Source organism: Cyrtonyx montezumae, unplaced genomic scaffold, assembly GCF_038088225.1.
Source record: "Cyrtonyx montezumae isolate F1298 unplaced genomic scaffold, pur_monq_1.0 scaffold_0, whole genome shotgun sequence".
In the NCBI taxonomy this organism is placed as follows: Eukaryota; Metazoa; Chordata; class Aves; order Galliformes; family Odontophoridae; genus Cyrtonyx; species Cyrtonyx montezumae.
Genome location: NW_027071824.1, coordinates 23,271,742 through 23,293,118, shown reverse-complemented (window position 1 = coordinate 23,293,118; position 21,377 = coordinate 23,271,742). Strand labels below are relative to the sequence as shown.

Genomic DNA, 21,377 nt, shown 5'->3' with positions numbered 1-21,377 from the left:
TCTCAACCTATGCTAAGTTAAAAACAGTCGTTTTAAGTTATCTGAATTCTTGTATGTGTTATTTTTTGTTAAGTAAGTCAATTTGAGCTTTCCCCACAGAAAGAAGTTGTACTTCAGGTGTAACTTGGTTAGACAGTTGATTAAACTCAGTTCTCAGTCCTTGATTCTTAGGTTTAGAGTGTATCAGGAGAGTTGGAAAATGAAAAAGTCCATCCTGAGTAATGATATTGCGTTAATGTTATCCATAGGAAGAATTCATTCTCTTAAGTGAGTTTTTGCACTGAAATGTACTGTATTGTTCTTTTCTCTGCAGAACAATTGATATTTTAGAGCTGACAGAACAAGAAGAACTGCTGAAATTTCACTATCATACTCTCCGATTATATTCAGCTGTGTGTGCTTTAGGGAACAACCGAGTGGCTCATGCTATGTGTAGTCATGTGGATGAATCTCAGCTTCTATATGCCATTGAGAATAAATATATGCCAGGATTATTACGTGCAGGATATTATGACTTACTCATAGACATTCATCTCAACACCTATGCAACTGCCAGGTTAATGATGAATAATGAATTTATTGTTCCAATGACAGATGAGACCAAGAGTATTACCTTGTTTCCTGATGAAAACAAGAAACATGGCCTCCCAGGTATAGGACTTAGCACTTCCTTAAGGCCAAGAATGCAATTCTCCTCACCAAGTTTTGTAAGCATTAACAGTGAATGCTTTCAGTTCAGTCCTGAATTCCCATTAGAAATCTTAAAGGCCAAAACAATAGAGATGCTGACTGAAGCTGTTCAGGAGGGTAGCCTCCATGTCAGAGACCCAGTTGGAGGTTCTACAGAATTTCTGTTTGTCCCTCTCATCAAGCTCTTTTACACCCTCTTAATTATGGGAATCTTTCACAACGGGGATCTGAAACACATCTTGCAGTTGATTGAGCCCCGGGTTTTCAAAGAAGCTGCGAGTATAGAGGATGAAAAAGATCTTTCAGAGAAGGAGCTAAGTTTGGATGAGCTCAAGTCAGAAGGAGAGGAAGAAACCAAAGGAGAGCAAGTGCCAAAGGAAGGACTTCTTCAGATGAAACTACCTGAACCTGTTAAACTACAGGTAACCGCTATGTTAGAAGCGTATGTTCCTGTTTCTTCTCAGATCCTTTTTTCCTTACCTGGTAATTTCCCTTTCAAGGAGTAGAGCAATCCAATGGTGGTTAAATAGGGTATTTATTTCCTTGAGGAAAATTATAGGATTTAGTGTCTTTCTGATTACATGAACTTGTTCACAGTGGATAAAACAACTGTTTTGTGAAACTGAATTACTTTCTCAATGAAGTGAACAAGGAATTCTTCATGTTGGTTCATTCAGGCAGAAAATAAATTCACAGCAAGGAGTAAATCTTATTGTCCTATGTATATAATATAATATATATATGTTTCTTTATGTCCAAGACACATATATCTCTTGGAGATGGCAGATATTTCTGGTGTAGGATGTATTGCCAACCACTTCAGATGCAGTAAATGACTAAAATGAAGATTTCTATCGATTTATTTGACAGTAACCGCTTCTATAAGGAATTCATCCTCATTTGCATTAACCTAGAGATAAGTCTTCTTGGCTTGACTTTTTTGATACTGTTTTCTCAGATGTGTCATCTACTCCAGTACCTGTGTGACTGCCAGGTACGACACCGGATAGAAGCCATTGTAGCATTTTCAGATGATTTTGTGGCCAAGCTTCAAGAGAATCAGCGCTTCCGATACAATGAAGTGATGCAGGCCTTGAACATGTCTGCTGCCTTGACAGCTAGAAAAACAAAGGAATTTCGATCCCCACCTCAGGAGCAGGTATAGTTTACAACTCACTGTAGATTTTTTTTTTGTTTTATTCCATGTATAGCAGAGTTCCTTTTTATTTCAGAGATTTTTCTCTAGTAATAAGTGTTGTGTTTGCCTTTCCTTTGTATTCTCTGTCTTAAGATTAACATGCTGCTGAACTTTAAAGATGATAAAACTGATTGTCCTTGCCCTGAAGAAATTCGGGATCAACTCTTGGATTTCCATGAAGATCTAATGACACACTGTGGTAAGTCCTGTTATTGAACATTTTTCCTTTTAAAATTATGCTACCTTCAGAAACTGTCTTTCTAAATAATTTTAGGGAAATAAAAGCCAATTAAGTAGTCTAGATGTTGCACTGTATCAACAATAAATACTGACAAATAAAAATACAGTGTGCAGTTAATATATATATATTTATCCTCAAATGTGGTCAAAGTATCAAAGTAGAGTAGAATGCAGTACGTTTTGCTTCATGAAGGAAAACTTTTTTTTTTTCAAACTACAGAACTCTTTGGAAACTTATTTGGGTTTATTGTATTGGGTAAGTCTAGCTTATCTGTTATTCAAGCAGTTCCTCTGGGTCATCCCCTCACCTTTGTGCTCACATGGGTCAGTACAGGGTATCTTTGTTCTAAGAAACTGAGTATGACCATATAAAAACAAGGTAATATTAATAGATCATTCTTCTAAGAGATGACTAAGCATATAAGTTTATCTGTTGAAACAGAAAAATGCAAAAGGAGTAGTTAAATTTCTGTAGTTTAGATTTGTTTTAGTTACTGTAAACAATTATTAAATTCTTGCCATATTAAAAGGAGAAATAGAGTAAAAAATAAATTAAAAAAATCAATAAAAAAGCAGCAAAAACTATATTTTAAATGTTTTCATATCTGTGAATCAGTAATAACGTAGTTTTATTTAGAGTACGTGTTTTGTTTCTTTGCTGTTTGAAGGATATCTGTCCTTCCATTTCACTTCAATATACTATTTAAAAAGAAAAATTAAAGAGACAATTCCATATGGCATGAGAAAACAGACAGCTCAACATCATGCCTGGTTAGCTAGAAGAAGCCAATACAGGAAATGTATGATAAAATATCTGTTAAAATATTTCCAATTCCAAAGTAATTCTCCATTCTCTTGGTTGGATTGATCCATGTCAAGGTTGGACTACTGTTACTGAGAAATCACAGACACATTAACGTATCAAATATTATTGAAGGTCTTTTTTGCAGTTTCCTTCTCAAACTAGGTTCGTTCCTGAATTTAGATCTGTTTACTGAGTGCTTTGTCAGTTTGGATTTTCAGTGGTATTAAGTGTAGAGATGTCTTTGGACAACCTGTTGCAAGGCCTGAGTATCATAGTTACAAGTTACTCTTTTTCCTTACAACAGTTTTAGAATCTTACCTGTTTTAGGTTCACAAGTGTATCTTGTTCACTTCAGAAAAGAGCATGGCTACATTGCCTTGACATCTTCCTCAGGGTCTTTGTTCAACTTCTGTTCTGTAGGATAACAAGTTCAGCTCTTTCATCCTCTCCTTATAGGACAAGCAGTCTGGCCTCTAATATCTTGATGGGCCTTTGTTGGATACCCTTCAGGTTTTCAATGTTGTTTTTTTAGTACTGGGTAGCCCTAACCTGCTCTTCCAGATGTTTCATGAGTTCAGAATCATTACCCATGATCTGCTGATTATATTTCTGCTAATAAAGGCTATTTCTATCTCTCCTTAATTTCACAGTGCCCAACTGACTGGCATTTAGCTTGTTGTCCAACAAGACCCCTAGGTTCATTTGCAAAGTTTTTTTAACCACTTCAAACCAAATGTTACTGTCACATCTGGTATGTTTGTCTATGCTGCAAAACTTTGCATTTTTTTCTTGTTGAGCTTCATGAGCTTCCTGCCAGCTCATTCCTATACCTAGTTGAGCTGCCCTTGGCCATATTTGTGCTCCCCTTCTATTTGATATAAATCAAAATCTTGAAAAAAGCATATTTTGACACTTCAAATTAAATATTTTTTATTTTGAATGAAAAAAGGAATCTGAAAGAAAATTCAAAGAAAATCAACATTTGAGAGAAAGCAGGTAAAGAAATGTTATTTAGATAAAATCATAGGAAAGGAGAGTAGACTTCATTGTTCTCTTGATTTTTCCATATTTCTTAGAGTTATATGAAGAGGTTTTTTTTAATTACTTGATCTAGTTGTGTAATACAGATCATGTATTATAGCTGAGACTGTATTCAAAATATGTCTATTGAAAGTAAGTAAAAGCATTATATATGCCAAGTCTCATGTTTGTTGGTTTAGCTGGACAGTTTATATCTAGTGAAATGTCTGAGAGACAATTATATTGACAGTTTGCAAATCAGTGAAGTACTACTAAAGTTCAGCGAACATCTCAGCTGTGGGAAAACAGACATTTCCTTTGATTAATTTCAGAGAAGCTTTGCATTCTGATAAGACGCTTCAATATCTTTACTGTACATCTTGTTCAAGAGATTGCCATCCAACCCTTGTGTACTGTGATTCCATGTAAAACGTGAAGTTACTGACATCAGTAGCATTTCTAGGAATAAAGATAATAAAATAACTCTTAATGGAAATGGAACTGTGCTGAATGTGGAAAAAAAAATCATGCAATTAAAGCAATAGAATTTTTCTTGACTTCTGAACTGTTATCAGAGATATAAAAAAAAATAATTGAATGGCATTTTTACTTGGAGCTTATTTTATCATGAATAATGTGTGGAGGTCGGAATTTCTATTTCAGTTATAACGTGCATGAAAGAAGAAACTAAAAAGTAGTATGAGTTCTCCTTTGTGAGAGAGTCACAGGTACACTGAAGTAAGTCCAGTGAGGAGCCACAGTGATGTTTAAATTCTTGGAGTATCTTTCATATAACAAAAAGCCAAGAGGGCTTGATGAATTTGAAGTTAAGGCTCATGGAGGGTATTGCATCAGTGTATAAAAAAAACCTGTTTGGTAGATGTTACTCCAGGATCAGGACAGACTTTTCTAGTAGTGACTAGTGAAAGCACAAAAGACAACCAGTAGCAATTGAAGTACGGGATATTCTATTTAAAACTAAATTATTATTATTGTTGTTGTTATTATTATTATTTTTACTGTGAGGGTAGTAGGTGGAACTTAAGGAGAGTTTGTCCAGAAAGGACAGCTCTCCATCCTAAGAGAGATTCATAACCTGAACTTGAGTAGTCCTGGCAATCTTCCCTTGCTGACCAGTTGACCCTGCTTTGAGCAGAGAAGCTAGAATAGAGGATCTCCAGAGACTTGCTCCAACCTCAGCAAGACTCTGGCTCTGTATTTTTTTTCTCTTCTAGAGCTTACTGTAAAGTGTATCACATGGAACAGTTCATTGTGGCTATTTTCTTCTGACTAGTCATTAGAAATTATACTTGTAATGTTCCTTCACTTTTGTAATTTGTTTTACCTACAAAGTCTCATACTCTTTGCTTATTATCATTTGTGCCTTACTTTGTCTGTAGATAGTGTATATATAGTTCCAAACACACGTCCAAGACATTAGCATGGAAACATCCATAGTGAGGTGAGCAGAAAAATACATTTGCTATGTGTTTTATGTACCACAGTAGTCAATTTATAGGTTAATAGGATAATGTGATCCTTTTCCTGCCTTGTATATATATATGATTTGTATTGTCCTAAACTTCTGGTTAAACTTATATCAAATTTTTTTATGGTTCTGGTAGGACAGAACCAACCTAGTTAAGACACAAAATAAAAAGCATTGCTGTAACTTCTCTAAATTTAATATTTTACTTACATTTGTTATATATTTATGATTTCAGGAATTGAACTGGATGAAGATGGAACTTTAGATGGAAACAGTGACTTAACCATTAGAGGTCGTCTCCTATACCTTATGGAGAAAGTTACATATCTGAAGAAGAAGCAAGCTGAGAAGCCAGTTGATGATGATGATAAGACCTCCTGTAAGTGATATTAAATCACAGTTTATTGAGTTCTAATTCAAAATAATAAGAAAAGCAGAGAAGAGATGTTTTTGCTGAAAATAGTCAAGGTGGATTTTTAGTGAGACCACATTATTTGTAGGTCTGACTCCAAACAAGTTCAAGCTGGAATAATTTGTTATTTATTTTTTATGATAAAAAGATTTTCTTCCCCAGTGGGATGCAGTAGAAAGTTCAATTCTGTTTTTTTGTTGTTGTCTTTTATTTTTGTTTTTATCTTTATTTTTATTTTTATCTTTATTTTTATTTTTCTTTATTTTTATTTTTATCTTTATTTTTTGTTCCCAAACTTGTTCCTCATTTAATTCATAATTTTTACAGAATAGTTCTTGATATTTGTTGAGTTAATGCAGACTAATTGTAGGAAAGTCCTGATGATGAGATCTTGCTCATAAAATCAACTAAAGCAGTTCCAAATCAGTATTTGCATAAAAATTGCCAACTGAAAAAAAACCTGCACATTTAAGCCATAATTTGCAAAGCTACACCTGGAGAAAGTCTCTCCAGCCAGCCTAAAATTAAAGGCTATGATTGTTGCTCTGTAATTTTTGAATGTAATGAAATTTTGAAATCCAACAAAAAATTAATAATTTTCTATATTAGTACCATATAAGAAATCTCATTCAGCACCAGAATGTTTATCTGTTCAGTTTATTAAACTTCAGCAGGGATTATAAAGCTTACCTTATCAAACTTTTTCTGTTATCCACTTGACATGGAAAAAAAAATCGATCAGGTAAGTATCAAAGGCAACATTTTCTAGTTTGACTACAACTTCAGAGGTTGACTGTAGAAATACATAGGAAAGACTGCTTCTTCTTAGGGACTACTGTCAGGGATGAGAAACTACTGGTAATTTTGTGATCTGTGTATTTTCTTCACAGGTACTCTTCAGCAATTGATTTCAGATACAATGGTGCGCTGGGCCCAGGAATCAGTAATAGAAGATCCAGAGTTAGTCAGGGCGATGTTTGTACTGCTACATCGCCAATATGATGGTATTGGTGGATTAGTTCGAGCCCTACCGAAGACATACACCATTAATAGTGTGTCAGTGGAAGATACAATCAATCTTCTGGCATCCCTTGGCCAAATCCGTTCCTTGCTCAGTGTCAGGATGGGGAAGGAGGAAGAGAAACTTATGATTCGTGGATTAGGGTAGGTAATGTCTCTTAATGTACAAATACCTAGGCTTTTCAGGCTTTTCTTGTGAGGCTTTTTTTCTTGTCAGGCTGTTCTTGTGAGAGAAGTTGAAAATGTAGAATATTCCCAGTTGGAAAAAACCCACAGGAACTGTAGAGTTCAACTCCTGACTCCACACTGAACCACTCAAAAATCAAACCCTATGTTTGAGAGCATTGTCCAAATGCTTCTTGAACTCTGGCATCTTGGTGCCATGTCCACTACCCTGAGAAGCCTATTCCAGGGCCTGACCACTTTGTGGTGAAGAACCTCTTCCTAACACCTAGCCTGAACTTTTCTGCACACAACTGCACAGCTTCGTGCTGTTCCCTCAGGTCCATACGTGGTAAATATAGAAAATACATACAAAAATATGTTTTGTTGTCATGTTTTAAATACTATGGCTGTAAAACTGGACAGCTTTCTTGACAGAAATCTTTATATGAGTGCTAGGAGCTGTTGACCCATACAAATCCTTCCAGCTATCAGCAAATAGAGTTATATATACAAATGTCTGTACATATAACATCTTTCTGTTGTGCTGTATGTAGCTGGTACAACTTGAAGTGGTTCATACAGTATTATTTTTATTGTTTCACTAAAATGTAGCCTAATAGAAACTGCAGTTGGAGAAAACAGTGTAAAGAAAACATAATCAACTCTATAAGCAAGAAGTTTATTTGTTTTTCAAAGAAGTGTTATCATATCAGGGATATCTGGTGAGATTAAACATTGGGATGATTTAGAAATTCCCAATCAACAATAGCAATGACAAGAAAAGAGAGAGCATTTTACAGAAAAAGTCAGGAACACATGAAGAGAAGTTTTTGTTGTTCAAAATAGATTTTTCCTTTTTTCCTCTGCTCACTGAAAATCTAAAATATGCAAATAATTTTTAAAAAATATTTTTTGCTGATCCTTTATGATCATACCTTGCCAGCAGGTCCAATTAGTTTTCCATTCAGTGTACCTGATGTGAAGCTTGGCAAACAGAAATGTCACCTGTCCACAGGCTAAATATAGTGACATTTCTATATCCTCTTTTGTACTTGAGTTGTTATATTTAATTAAGCTAAGACTCAGATGAATGAGTGATTTTTAGATTTTGACACTGTTATGCCTGGGGTGGGGGGTCAGGAACCAGTCTCAGTACTTTTCGTTTCCTATTCTGCTTTCTTTTTGTTAGTGGTATTTTTTTTCCTTGCCATTTTTCTACTACAGAGGAATTCATGAGTCGGGCTGCTTTAATTCTAACAGCCTGGTGATATGAGAAAGTTCAAAATATGGAAAATAAAGAGGTATTTTCTGTTAAGCAAGTTTTCTTGCTGCCTGTTCCTCATACCATTCTTAATAGCTTCTATCATATAGTCTTGTTTGTCTGTTATGTTCCTCAGTTGTGCATTTTTTTATAGCCTAACCTGAGCTCCAGCTGTTATTTAGAAATGCCAAGTTTTTTTACTGTGTGAAAAGCATTCCTTTCTTACAACTGAGAAATGGAAGACTGACTTGCTCGTGCTTAATACTGTTACCACAAAAAATGTCACTGAGTTCTGAAGTATGATGTTTTACAATGTAGTCAGCAATTATGTTAAAAATATTCTTTCTAAAGTAGTGCAGTATTGCTGGACAGTTCATAGGTGATATTTTGAGTTTCTGCACTTAATTATTTCTGTGAAAGAATGCTACTGTAGGCAAGTAGGAATTTAGTATGCTCTGTCAGGATTCCATCATCAGGTTCTTCTTCCACAGCATGCAATGCTATTGCAGAAAGGAAATGTATTATTGGTAGTTTTTGAAGTCAGGGCCCATCCTTTATCATCTCTGATCTGTTTGGAGAACAGTATTTCTTTTATAGCGACTTGCTAGTCCTTTTCTACCGTGACCTGTTTGTCTTTAATTCTGGGTTTCATGTGATTTTATGACTAACTACTGTTGTTAGAAATGTAATTACTCTGTAAAATACACATTTTTATTGGACATCTATATAATATTATAATCTTCAGGAACGTTTAAAAGTATTTTGCTGAAATGTGTAAAAGATAGTCGTTCTGAGTAGTAATTCATGAACTAACATTAATGTTGACTAATGCTTCTGATGTTTAGAGGATAGCTGGATCTACATTCTCTCTTTTACAATGTTTTCTTCTTAACCTTGAAGGCACATGTCAAGCATTTTGAGAGTGCTAAATCAGAAAATATGAATTAGTTGAATTTAAATTTGAAGCTAATATTGTATCGTATTTTTGTCAGAAAATAATCTTAGTTCTGGAATGAAAATAGAGAAGCACAATACTCAGGTGCAACTAAGTGGTGATTAGAGCAATAGCTTTAATATGGGAGAGGAAAAGTCATATACTTCTTTTGTGTTGGTAAAAAAAAAAAAAAAAAATTGAATATCTTGTCATTGTGGGAAAGGGGTGGGCTGAGGTAAGATGGGGAGACAGTGAGAGAGATGGAACCTGGAGAAGTTCCCAAGGTAAATCTTTACCTCAGATGATGAATCATTTCAGATGGTGATGAATTACACAGTACATCACCTTTACAAATAATACAATAACAAACTAGTAACAAAACAGTAATCATAATTTTTCTTTTGTTTCCTTTAGAGACATAATGAATAATAAAGTATTTTATCAACATCCCAATCTCATGAGAGCTTTAGGCATGCATGAGACTGTCATGGAAGTGATGGTAAATGTACTTGGTGGAGGAGAATCCAAGGTAAAGCACTTTACTCTTAGAAGACAGAGAATTTAAAATATAGCTGTTCAAAGCTTTATCCTGTAAGGCGCCAAGCAGTCATTGGAGGTACTGAGACCACAACCTTTTACTAATTTCCATTAGCACAATAGCTGATCATAAAGTTTTTAGAAAACTCCATTCTCCTGTTTTAGAAAAAGATGGAATTAGCGCTCTAGATTTGAATGCTTTTAGGAAAGAATGTTAATAGCACTTCATATGCTCAATGGATTTTGAAGTTACTTTCAGGATCTACTTCATAATTAATTAAAAAATTGATTATGTATCACTTTGTAAATCTGAACATTCACATTACTTCATGTATGAATCTAGAATTTGTGTGAATCCAGCTCATATTTTCAAGCTGATAATCTGATTGGTGTTATTTAGAGAGCTATTAACTGGCTGAGAAAGCTCTGTTGACTTCAGGGTCAAACCTAAATGTAACTTAACTGGGATGCAATGATTACTATGATAAATACTAGCATGTTAAATGACTGTTACATAAATGATCTTTTGCAAGTTTTATGCTTGTTTTAGAGGTTGAGCTTTAGTCTGTTTTTACTTGATTTTTAGGAAATCACTTTCCCAAAAATGGTGGCAAACTGTTGTCGTTTCCTATGCTATTTTTGCCGCATTAGTAGGCAGAATCAAAAAGCTATGTTTGATCATCTTAGCTATTTATTGGAAAATAGCAGTGTTGGCCTTGGTAAGTAATGTGTGTGGCTTGTGACATTCTGAACAAATACTGTTCTCCTTCTCTTCTCCTGCTGCTTATTATCTCTTTTTATTTTTTTCCCTTTATTCCTCTGTGTTTTGCTTTGTCAGTTTGTTTGTTTTTGTCTTGAAGCTTCTGCTTTACCTAATGAAAAAATATCTTCATTAACGTTATTGCTAACGCCAGACAAAACCATAATATTAACATCAAGTTGAGGTAATATTGTATAAACCTGGTGGTATAGGCCTGGAAATAAAGGGAGAATTGGTGTTTAGTTGCACTGTTTATGGAAAAGAATAAAATCTTGATTTTGATAAACGACATCATAGATGAATGTCGGCAGTCTTTCGCTATGCCTCATTTCTCACTGCTTGTTTTACTATAAATTTTTTTTGACTTTTCAGTATATGTCTATGCTAGTGGAACAAATTCAGAGCTAATTTTGTTGACTATGCATTCATAGATACCCAGAATTAAAATTTAGAGTTTTCCTAAAATGTTAGCTTTTTTTTGCTAGGCTGGTGTGTTACAGAGAAGAACAAATTTTGTTAAGAGAATAGAAATGTATAGGACAGGTTGTCTAGCTTAAACTCTAAGTTGTACTTTGAATTCGTATTAATTTTACATTTTGTGTGAGTGCAAGGGATTAAAAGTAGAATGGTTTAGCTGGTACAGTTATAGTAATGTGTTTACTAATTACAGAATGTTGTATTTTAATAACTTGTTTTTATTATTGTATTATTGAATTGTTAACTTCTATTAAATTACTACTGAAGCAAAATGTTATTTTAACAGCCTCTCCTTCTATGCGAGGATCAACTCCTTTAGATGTTGCAGCAGCATCTGTGATGGATAATAATGAACTTGCACTAGCTTTAAGGGAGCCTGATCTGGAGAAGGTTGGTAGCTCCTTTATCAAGCATTTTTTTAATACTTTCTAGGAAGGTAAAGATACCTTTGCTCAGCCCCACAGAAAGTAGAGTGGTGTAATCAACTTCCAAGATGAGAATTGTATGGGAATTTTAAATAACTTTTGGAGGAAGATTATCAGAATCTGATTGTTTGGTCTTTCTGCTGGATGTACTGGATGACTGAAAGTTGAGTTTATGGTTATTATGTGTGTAGGTGAAACCAAAAGAAATTGGTTCAAGGGCAACCCTTACTTTAGAAGTAGTGGAGTCCACCCTCAACAAAATACTACTGATAAAATCTTTCTTTGTTTTTCTGTCTTAATGACTCTTTTGGGAAGGTTGTGGAACAAATCATACAAGAAATACTTTCTGAAAACCTGAAAGACAAGAAGGTGATTGGGAGAAGCCAGGAAGGACTTACCAATGGTAGATAGTGCCACATTACAACAACACATTTTTCCACTGTTACATTATCAGTATGTTGACGTAGTTCAACAAGAGCAAATACTTTTGCCACTGGGATAGAATAATCTTGTGCCAATAGAGGCTGTGTCATGCTCCAATATAAAGGAGGGAGGCAAGTCATGGCTGTTATCCTGCCGACTATGCCAATAAAAATGTCATGCTCCAATGTAAAAGAGGGAGACGAGGTTCTTAGATTATGTGTATATCCCGCATGAGATTAAGAAGCAATGGTTCAAATGTTGGTCTGACCAGTTTATTACCAATACTGACCAGGCAGATGGGGAAAAGGAAGACGGACACTGATACCAATAAGGGTGATGGGGAAGGGAAAGGTGAGTGATAGGAAAGATAGGAAAGAAGCAGGGATGTGTACAATGCAGGGAAAGTCACCAGCCAGGATCCTAGGGGCAGTCCGGTTGCAAGCAGCTCCAATGGTCTGAGGCAGAAGAGAAGGGGTGGCAGAAGTGGGGAGAACAGCAGCAGCAATGGGCAGCCTTGAGACCGGGTCAGCACAGTCAGTAGAAGCAGCATGGAGTCAGTCCAGGAACAGCATCAGCCAGCACCGGAGAAGCAGTGAGGGGTCAACCCCAGGGCGGGCAGCAGCAAACAGTGATCAGCTCGAGAGGTCTCTCCTAAGAGAAGGCTATTCTGGGAAGCAGCCAACAGTGATCAGCTCATGAGGTTTCTGATGGAAGAACACCCAATCTCATGGAGGTTGGTCCCTCTTTTATCCTCCATTTTTCTTGCCTACGTGACAAATCCCGTGCTAGGATGCCAGGCAAGCATCTCCTGAGATGGCTATCTCCCGGTGGAGATGAGTACCACACAAAAGAGTGTTTAGTGGCCATTGAGCTGCAGCTTATCTCTCTTTTGTTGCCCCAGGACATGCCCATCTGCTTGTCCCTTAGACAAAGTATTTCACAACCCTTGCCCAGGACTTGCTTGGACACGTTCGGACACTTTCATCAGCAAACTTTGAGACAATGGTATAAAATAATAGTCTCTTACAGGCTGGCATGTCTAAATATGTGGGAAGAAGTTTTCTAGAAAAGCATTTTTAATTCTTTAAACAAGAAGTTGAACAGGAGTAAGCAGCATATTCTGGAAGTAATACAAACCAACTGTATCCTGTACTATGTTAGTAAGAATATTACCAGCAAGTGATCCTACTCCTTAATTCATGTGGTAAGATGTCCAGTTTTGGGCTTTTCAGTAGAATGCAGACATTTATATACTGGATTAAGTTCAGTGGAGGGCCACCAAGATGATCAGAAAACCCGAAGTGCATGGTGTACAAAGAAATATTGGGAGAACTTGGCCTATTTGACTTTAAAAGAAAGGTGACTAAAAGACGACTTTTTTGATCTGAGGAAAAAGGTTGCATGATCAGAGGATATAGAGAAGATTGATCCAGACAGTTCTTGAAAGTGTATTATAAGAGGCTACTTTTGCATGCTGAAATGTGAAATTCCTGTGTAGATGTTAGGAAAAACTACTTAGATGAGCAAATTGAACACTGCAACAGGCTATCCAGAGAGGCTGTGGAGACACCGTTCTTGCAGATGCTCACAACTCATGGCCCTAAGCAACTCCACCTAAGCAACTAAGCAACCACCTTGTCTGCTTAGACCTGTTCTGAGCAGGGATTGTATTAAATGATCTCTGAAGGCACCTTTAACCTAATTTTATCTCTGTTTCTTTAATTATCTTTATTTTATTTCTCTTAAATCTCCATTGTGATATGCAGTTTTATGTATGTACATGTGTCAGAACAATACAGATTTTTACACTTAAATCCACCCCAGGTGAAAACCAGTGTAGCCACCACTGAATTGGCTGCAAGTGCATTGGAAAAACAACATTAACTTTTAGAATGATTTTGCAGATTCAAGATGCAGTATAAATAAATAAATAAAAAAGCACAGGATAAATGCAAGGAACTATACTGATATATAAAAAATACACTATCTGAATAAAGAATGAAAAAAGTAGTTGGAATAATAGCTCAATAGAATGGTGAGTCAAGATAATGATGGTTCTACTGGACAAATTCCTGAGAAGAGCAATGAGTGTTTCTTGAAGAGTATAAGTACTGAATGAAGATAGAATGAGTAGGAATGGGTTAGATTAAAGAATTCAGAGCACAAGAGAGCATGTTGCAATTCTGTTGGATATGTAAATTTTGTGAGTGAATAGAACAATAGATTCCAAGTCAGTAGTGGATAAGAAAAGCAACTTAAATTATGAAAAGACAGACTCACTTGCAAATCAGAAGTGCTCTCTACTGGAAAGCAAGACAACAAAATACGTTGTTCAGTTTCTTTTTGAAAATCTCCAATTGTGGAGGTCGTAAACCATTTTTAGGAAAACATCTGTCAGGAGTAATACAAATATAGGTGATCCTTTCTTGGAGTAGGAAGGTGGCCCATATGTGTTGAATATGATATGTTCATGCATAACATTATAATAAATGGTTTGCAAAAAGAAGCTCTCTGAGTTGATTAAAGGTAGGCTTGCAATTCTTAAAATTCAGAAAGGAGAGAGAACTAAAAACTACTACTGTGGCTATCAGTCTGAATAACATTGAGCATAAAACAGCTTCATGTTTAAAAAGTAAAAAACAAAAAAAACGTGAAAAGCCAGTTTAAAATAAAAGAGCACACCTGTGAGCTAAATATGAAGATAAATTTTCAGAAATGTAGTAGTTTGTAGTAGGAGACTATCACTGAGCTGACTAATTCTTAATACTCATGGCTGGAAGAGAAATGTAGAGACCAAAGCAGTACTGTAAAAGGAGAACAAGTGAATAGGGGAAGGCTGGGAAAGTGAACTAAGATAAAAGTTGTTCTTCTAACTTGCCTAAAATATTATTTGGTTATGTACAAGATAACAGAATGTGGAAGTCAAATCCAAGACAATATAAATGGAAGCTTCCCTTTGAAACTTTACTTTTCTCTGGTTTGTTTGTTTGTTTTGTTTCTTTTTTACAAGAATTGTCATCTTTATTCTTTTTTTTTTTTTTTTAATTCTAATCATATCTTGCTTAATAGGTGGTTCGATACTTAGCTGGATGTGGATTGCAGAGTTGTCCTTTGTTGATTTCTAAAGGCTATCCAGACATTGGATGGAATCCGGTTGAAGGAGAGCGATACTTGGATTTTCTTCGTTTCGCTGTGTTTTGCAATGGTAGTATAAAAGCCTCTCCATTTTATAACTTTCTCGCATACTGAATAAATAGCTGCATGAAACTTTTCATTTAAAATAACACTGCAACTTATTAAGATCATAAATTTATGGTACAGTTAGATTAAAACTATGCACAGCATATAATGACGTAGATGCCCATTTCACAGATCTTATAGCTGCCTTTGAGCTTACTCCCTAGATTTATCTTTTAGTCCTTGGAATGTACTGCACTGGAAGTGGAGCAAAGTCTCCAAAATCTTATTAAGATAAAAATGAATGCTAGATTTAGAGCCAAAGACCTACCCTTTTTTTAAGATTTGGACAGTCCCGTTTTGTGTTTAGCTGCTATAGCACTCCCATCATTAGCATTCTTGCTTCAAAACAGTTATGTTTTGTAAGTTTGAATAAAATCACATATTCTATTTTATAGCTTTTTATTTTTTTAATAATTAGAGGGATGTATTTCTGTATTTACATTATTTTGTCATGATATTTAAACAGGTTTGTATTTAAGTGTCTACTTAAGCTTACATCCTGCAGTTCTGTGTAACTTGTTCTGATTATAGATAGAAACTTAAATGTTAATATTTCATGTGATAGGAGAGAGTGTGGAGGAGAATGCTAATGTTGTAGTCAGACTGCTTATTCGTCGACCAGAATGTTTTGGTCCAGCTCTAAGAGGAGAAGGAGGCAATGGTCTACTTGCTGCCATGGAGGAAGCAATACAAATATCAGAAGATCCAACAAGAGATGGACCTTCTCCAAATAATGGATCTAGTAAAACCCTGTAGGTGCAGTGTAATTGCTTACATTGTCATCATATTTATTTATCAGTTTAATAATCCTAGTAATTAAATGACTTCTTTATTTTAACATGTTAATTATTGACTAGATTCTTCCATGGAGGATCAAGAATGATCTATCAAATACTGCTTTTCCCTCACTGTTGCATTTAAATGACTTTCTCTAAATATTGTATCCTTCTCAGAATTCTGTTTACTCAGTTAAGAATTGGTCCTCTGATCCACAATGAGACAGATAAATTATTACAATGCAAATGTCATTACAGTCTCCTAGATACAAATTCTATTATATTTACAAGTCCACTTTGGGGCCCATCTTGTTTAATATCTTTAATGATGACCTAGACGAGGGGATTGAGTGTACCCTCAGTAAGTGTCACCAGTTTGCGGGACAGTTTGACCCGGTACCATGACAATTGAGGCAGGGGACCCACGGGCCCACACCCCGGGGAAAGGAAAGGGGGAAAGGGAAAAAGAAGGGAGATGGGCCTAAGAACAAAACAGTGGCAATGATCTGAGGAGGAAAGCTATTTTACTAAATAAGATATCAGAAAGGAAAATAACACAATATAATATAATTGGAATTGAGGCAAATAAATAAAATGAGCAAGAGAGAGAGTGTCCGATAAACCGAAGGCCTTATGCTAACACTGAAGGTGTTTGCAGATGACACCAAGTTGGGAGGATGTGTCAAACTGCCTGAGGGTAGAGAGGTCCTTCAGAGGGATCTGGATAGGCTGAATAGCTGGGCTGAGCTCAATGGGATGAGGTTCAATAAGGCCAAGTGCCGGGTCCTGCACTTTGGCCACAATAACCCCATGCAATGCTATAGGCTTGGGGCAGAATGGCTTGAAGAATGTAGAGAGGAAAAGGACCTGGGGGTGTTGGTTGATGCTCGGCTTAACATGAGCCAGCAGTGTGCCCAGGTGGCCAAGAAGGCCAACAGCATCCTGGCCTGTATTAGAAATAGTGTAGCCAGCAGGAGCAGGGAGGTGATCATCCCCCTGTACTCAGTTCTGGTGCGGCCGCACCTCGAGTACTGTGTTCAGTTTTGGGCCCCTCACTACAAGAAGGACATTGAGGCCCTGGAGCGTGTTCAGAGAAGGGCAACAAAACTGGTGAGGGGTCTGGAGCACAAGTCTTATGAGGAGCGGCTGAGGGAGCTGGGATTATTTAGTCTGGAGAAAAGGAGGCTCAGAGGAGACCTTATTGCACTCTACCACTTCCTGAAGGGGGGTTGTGATGAGGAGGGGGTTGGCCTCTTTTCCTAGATAAATAATGACAGGATGAGAGGGAATGGCCACAAGTTGCGCCGGGGAAGATTTAGATTAGATTTGAGGAAACATTTTTTTCTCTGAAAGAGTGGTCAGGCACTGGAATGGCCTGCCCAGGGAGGTGGTTGAGGCACCATCCCTAGCGCTGTTCAAGAAGCATTTAGATGAGGTGCTGAGGGATTTGATTTAGTAGTTTAGTGGGTAGGGATGGTGTTAGGAGGATGGTTTGGACTATATGATCTTGTAGGTCCTTTCCAACCTAATGTATCTATGAATAAAAATCCACTGGATACGAGGAAGCCACCACTTATAACCTGTAGCAGCTGTAGCAGTAGGAAATTTTTCGTTACTGTTGATGTTAAAACCTTCTTGAATCTTCATCTTTTAATTGGTGTATGAATTAACTAATTACAGAGAAATGGAAGATCAAGAAGATGACACTATTCATATGGGGAATGCAATCATGACCTTTTATGCTGCTTTGATTGACCTCTTAGGACGTTGCGCCCCTGAAATGCATGTAAGTTTTATGTTTTCATGTGTTTTAAATTTAAGACAGTTTTCTGGTTGATTGGTTTTCTGTGGCTGGGTGTTCTCACAGTGATAAATGTAATTGTGTACTAAAGCAGTTTTATGACTATATATTTCAATATACATAGTGTGTACATTGAACAAGAACAATGTACATATTAGAACAAACACACAAAAAGATCTGCGTAATATTTTGTTTCTCTTTTCCTTAGCTAATACATGCTGGTAAGGGGGAGGCCATAAGAATCAGGTCAATTCTAAGGTCTTTGATTCCACTGGAAGATTTGGTGGGTGTAATCAGTATTCCTTTCCACATGCCGACCATAGCTAAGGGTAAGATGATTATTGTACTGTTTTTCTCCCACCCAATTCTTATATGTTATAATTTGACTGTATATTGATAAACATTGTTTCACATTATTTCATTATTATACTATATTATTTATACGTATAATATTTCAAAATATACTAGAAAATAAGCAGTTTATAATTCATATTAGAAGTAAAATTATGTTTCAGATGTGTTTCAAAAATGTTTCTGCACACAATAGGTAATAATTGTGTACACTTTAATCACTAATGTAAATTTGAACCAAGAAATTTTATGAAAGTCTCTTTGATATAGAATTATTCTATTTCTTTCTAACTTATGCTTATAAGATGCATAGGGTGGTTCTATAGATTAGTTGATTTTCATCTAGGAAGATGGTTTCCTATTTTACAATGACTTGAAACCTCTAAGGAGAAAGAGCATAAACAGCCTAGTTCGCTGTTGAAAGATGTTTCTTATCATTAAATTTTCATTTTTTCCTTTTAGATGGTACTGTGGTGGAACCTGACATGTCTGCGGGGTTTTGCCCAGATCACAAGGCAGCCATGGTTTTGTTCCTTGACAGGGTCTATGGAATTGAGGATCAGGATTTTCTTCTACATCTTCTTGAAGTTGGCTTTCTGCCAGATCTCCGTGCTGCTGCTTCTTTAGATACAGTAAGATTGAGTCTTTTCTAAATTTTGTTCCTCTAAGTGAGCATTAAAACATTTTTTGTTTCTCAGAGTATTTTTTTTTTCATGCTGACTTCTGCTGACAGAGCTGCCTTTTGCTGATTAGCTTTGAGAATATTTGAAGATCGTTGAAAAGGGATTCTTTAGAACAGTGCTTTGATTTATGAATTATCCCCTTTGATACCTGTATCCATAGAGAACCAGCGCCTTTTCCCAGGAGAATTTCTGACCTTTTACTGTAGAATCTACATCAGATCAACTGTCAGCAAAACATGATGTAACTGGAATTTTGCTCCAGGAATTTGTCAGGGGGACCTGCTTTGTTTTTATCACTTTTGTTTTTTTTTTTTCTTTTAATTTATACCAAAAATTACTTTCCTTATTTCCACAAGCCTTTTTTTTCCCTCTAATTATTCTCAGTTGGTTTGGTATGGGAAGGTAAAATTTAGAAAGCTGAAATGAGGGCTAAGACATGAACTCTGATTTAACTATCCCACCTTTTATTTAAACTCTTTTTTTAATAATTATATTTTTACTTAAGAATGGATGAGGATCTGTTCTCCGCTTTAAAGTTCAGCTTGATTTTACTGAGCTTTGTAATTGCAAACTTAGCTGGTATTGTCTTATCTCAGTCTGTTTTTATAAGACACTGTATGTTATTCTTTAAATCTGAAAACTCCTTTGTCTTTGAAAGACTAGCTTCAGTTTCCAGCTTCATTATTTTTATCATGCTTTCATTCATCCAACCGTAAAAAAGTACAATCCGTGAGAAGACTACAGAAGCACAAAAGGTAGCTAGACATTCAGCATCCAGTGGGTTTCAAATCTACATTTATGTGCTTTGTATATTTGCCTCTTTAATGGCTAAAAATGAGAAATTAAAAAAAAATCCTGTAATTTGTAACTACATTTGCAAAAGAAAACTAATTTCTTTCTTATTTACTTTGTAGGCTGCTTTAAGTGCTACAGATATGGCTTTAGCTCTGAATCGATATCTTTGCACAGCAGTCTTGCCTCTGTTGACCAGATGCGCTCCTCTTTTTGCTGGCACAGAGCACCATGCTTCTCTTATTGATTCCTTGTTACATACTGTGTACAGACTTTCAAAGGGCTGCTCTCTTACCAAAGCTCAGCGAGATTCCATTGAAGAGTGTTTACTGTCTATCTGTGGGTAAGAACATATTCTTGTCTGTACAGGAATGTGAATTGATGAAGTGCATTCCTTATAATGTGGGAATGCAGTACTGTACCATTATTAGCAAAATTAAGAATTTCTGTGCCATTTTAAAAATAATGTTTGTATTCTGCTTTATTAAATGCTTATATGTCTTTCATTATTTTGCTTTACTGAGGTTTTAAAAATTTTACTGTGGTAATGTTTTGGCATGGAGGATGTACTGCAAAAAACAAGGCTCTGTAAATGTTGAATTGTGCATTCAATTAAATACCATTTGAATTTCCTCAGCCTTACAAGTTGGCAGTATGGCTTATGTTCAGTAGATAACAGTTCAATGAAAATATTTATGTATGCTGCTTTACGTTTGAAATCATGATCAATGATTGGTGTAGTTATACTTCATTATTTATACTTGTTGGAGGAATTTCGTCTTCTGTCTACAAGTTTGTAAAACATTTAGTTGCAATCCCAAGTTTTTATAAGCTTTACATGGTCATTTATCAGAAGCTGATTGTGCAGTGATGAATGTAATTCCTAATAAAAGTTAGCAACATTTAGTCTTTCAAATCACCATAGCTCTTTTAAATGCTTTACTATAAGCATGTTTTTTATAAGATGAGAATTTGTTTAGAAGTGGCAGATGTTATGGTAGTCATTTTGAAACTAAGAGGGAGTATCAAAAGTACCATGCTAAAATTCTTTACAAAATATTTCAGATTGGTTGTTCAATATACATGAACTTCATAAGAACCAATTAAAGGAATAAGTGTTTTCTATTTTTATGGAACAATGTCCTTGTCATTCTGAAACGTATATTGTATATATTTCCTCTGTCCCTTCAACTGGCACCCACTACTGCGTGTCTGATTTAATACATCTGAAGAATTAGTGTTGTTGTGTCATTGTTGATTTGTAGGATATTTTTCAGTACCATTGAGGTATATTGTAAGAAATTGACATTATAGCCTCTGTTTGTGGACAGAGTAATGATAATACACCATATGAGAATTCAGATTTTTTTTCTTCCTGATTTATATCTCTGTCTACAGCTCAGGCGTTTTCCTGTGCTTCTTTAAAGGATTTGACTTAAATCATTCTGAGAAGTTTTTCTTTCATACATGCTTCTTTGCTCTCTTTTTGGACAAGATCTTGCAGTGCTGCAAGCTAAATCCCATTACTTAATGAATCTGAAGAATTTTAATGTAGCATAGAATTGACAAGTTAATGTATTTATTAATTATTTATATGCAATTGTGATGATATACCCCATTGAAAATGCCTGTCTGCTTTTAGGCAGTTGAGGCCCTCTATGATGCAGCATTTACTGAGAAGATTAGTATTTGATGTTCCCCTATTAAATGAACATGCAAAGATGCCTCTGAAGGTAAGTGTATATTTTAATCTTCAGCAGTATTCCACTCTTGTAAGGAAATAAGTGATTTGGATCCATCCTTGTAGACTTATGAAGCACATGTCTAACATGTCCAATGCTTTTAAGTCCTTTCCCTACGTCCCCCTCCCTTTTTTTT

At 35.8% G+C, this 21,377-nt stretch overlaps 1 protein-coding gene across 9 annotated transcripts in view; it reads left to right on the top strand.

Annotated features, from left to right (window-relative positions):
• Positions 1-21,377, top strand: part of RYR2 (ryanodine receptor 2) — a 343,878-nt gene that overhangs the window by 218,241 nt on the left and 104,260 nt on the right. For all 9 annotated transcript variants that reach the window (XM_065730001.1, XM_065729961.1, XM_065729984.1 and 6 more), the window contains 15 exons: positions 314-1,112; positions 1,649-1,849; positions 1,982-2,087; positions 5,678-5,821; positions 6,745-7,018; positions 9,649-9,763; positions 10,358-10,490; positions 11,295-11,398; positions 14,926-15,061; positions 15,662-15,848; positions 17,553-17,658; positions 17,882-18,002; positions 18,487-18,656; positions 19,622-19,842; positions 21,142-21,232. In XM_065730001.1, coding sequence (XP_065586073.1) covers positions 314-1,112; positions 1,649-1,849; positions 1,982-2,087; positions 5,678-5,821; positions 6,745-7,018; positions 9,649-9,763; positions 10,358-10,490; positions 11,295-11,398; positions 14,926-15,061; positions 15,662-15,848; positions 17,553-17,658; positions 17,882-18,002; positions 18,487-18,656; positions 19,622-19,842; positions 21,142-21,232 — 2,908 coding nt within the window. The remainder of the gene's footprint in view (positions 1-313; positions 1,113-1,648; positions 1,850-1,981; positions 2,088-5,677; positions 5,822-6,744; positions 7,019-9,648; positions 9,764-10,357; positions 10,491-11,294; positions 11,399-14,925; positions 15,062-15,661; positions 15,849-17,552; positions 17,659-17,881; positions 18,003-18,486; positions 18,657-19,621; positions 19,843-21,141; positions 21,233-21,377) is intronic.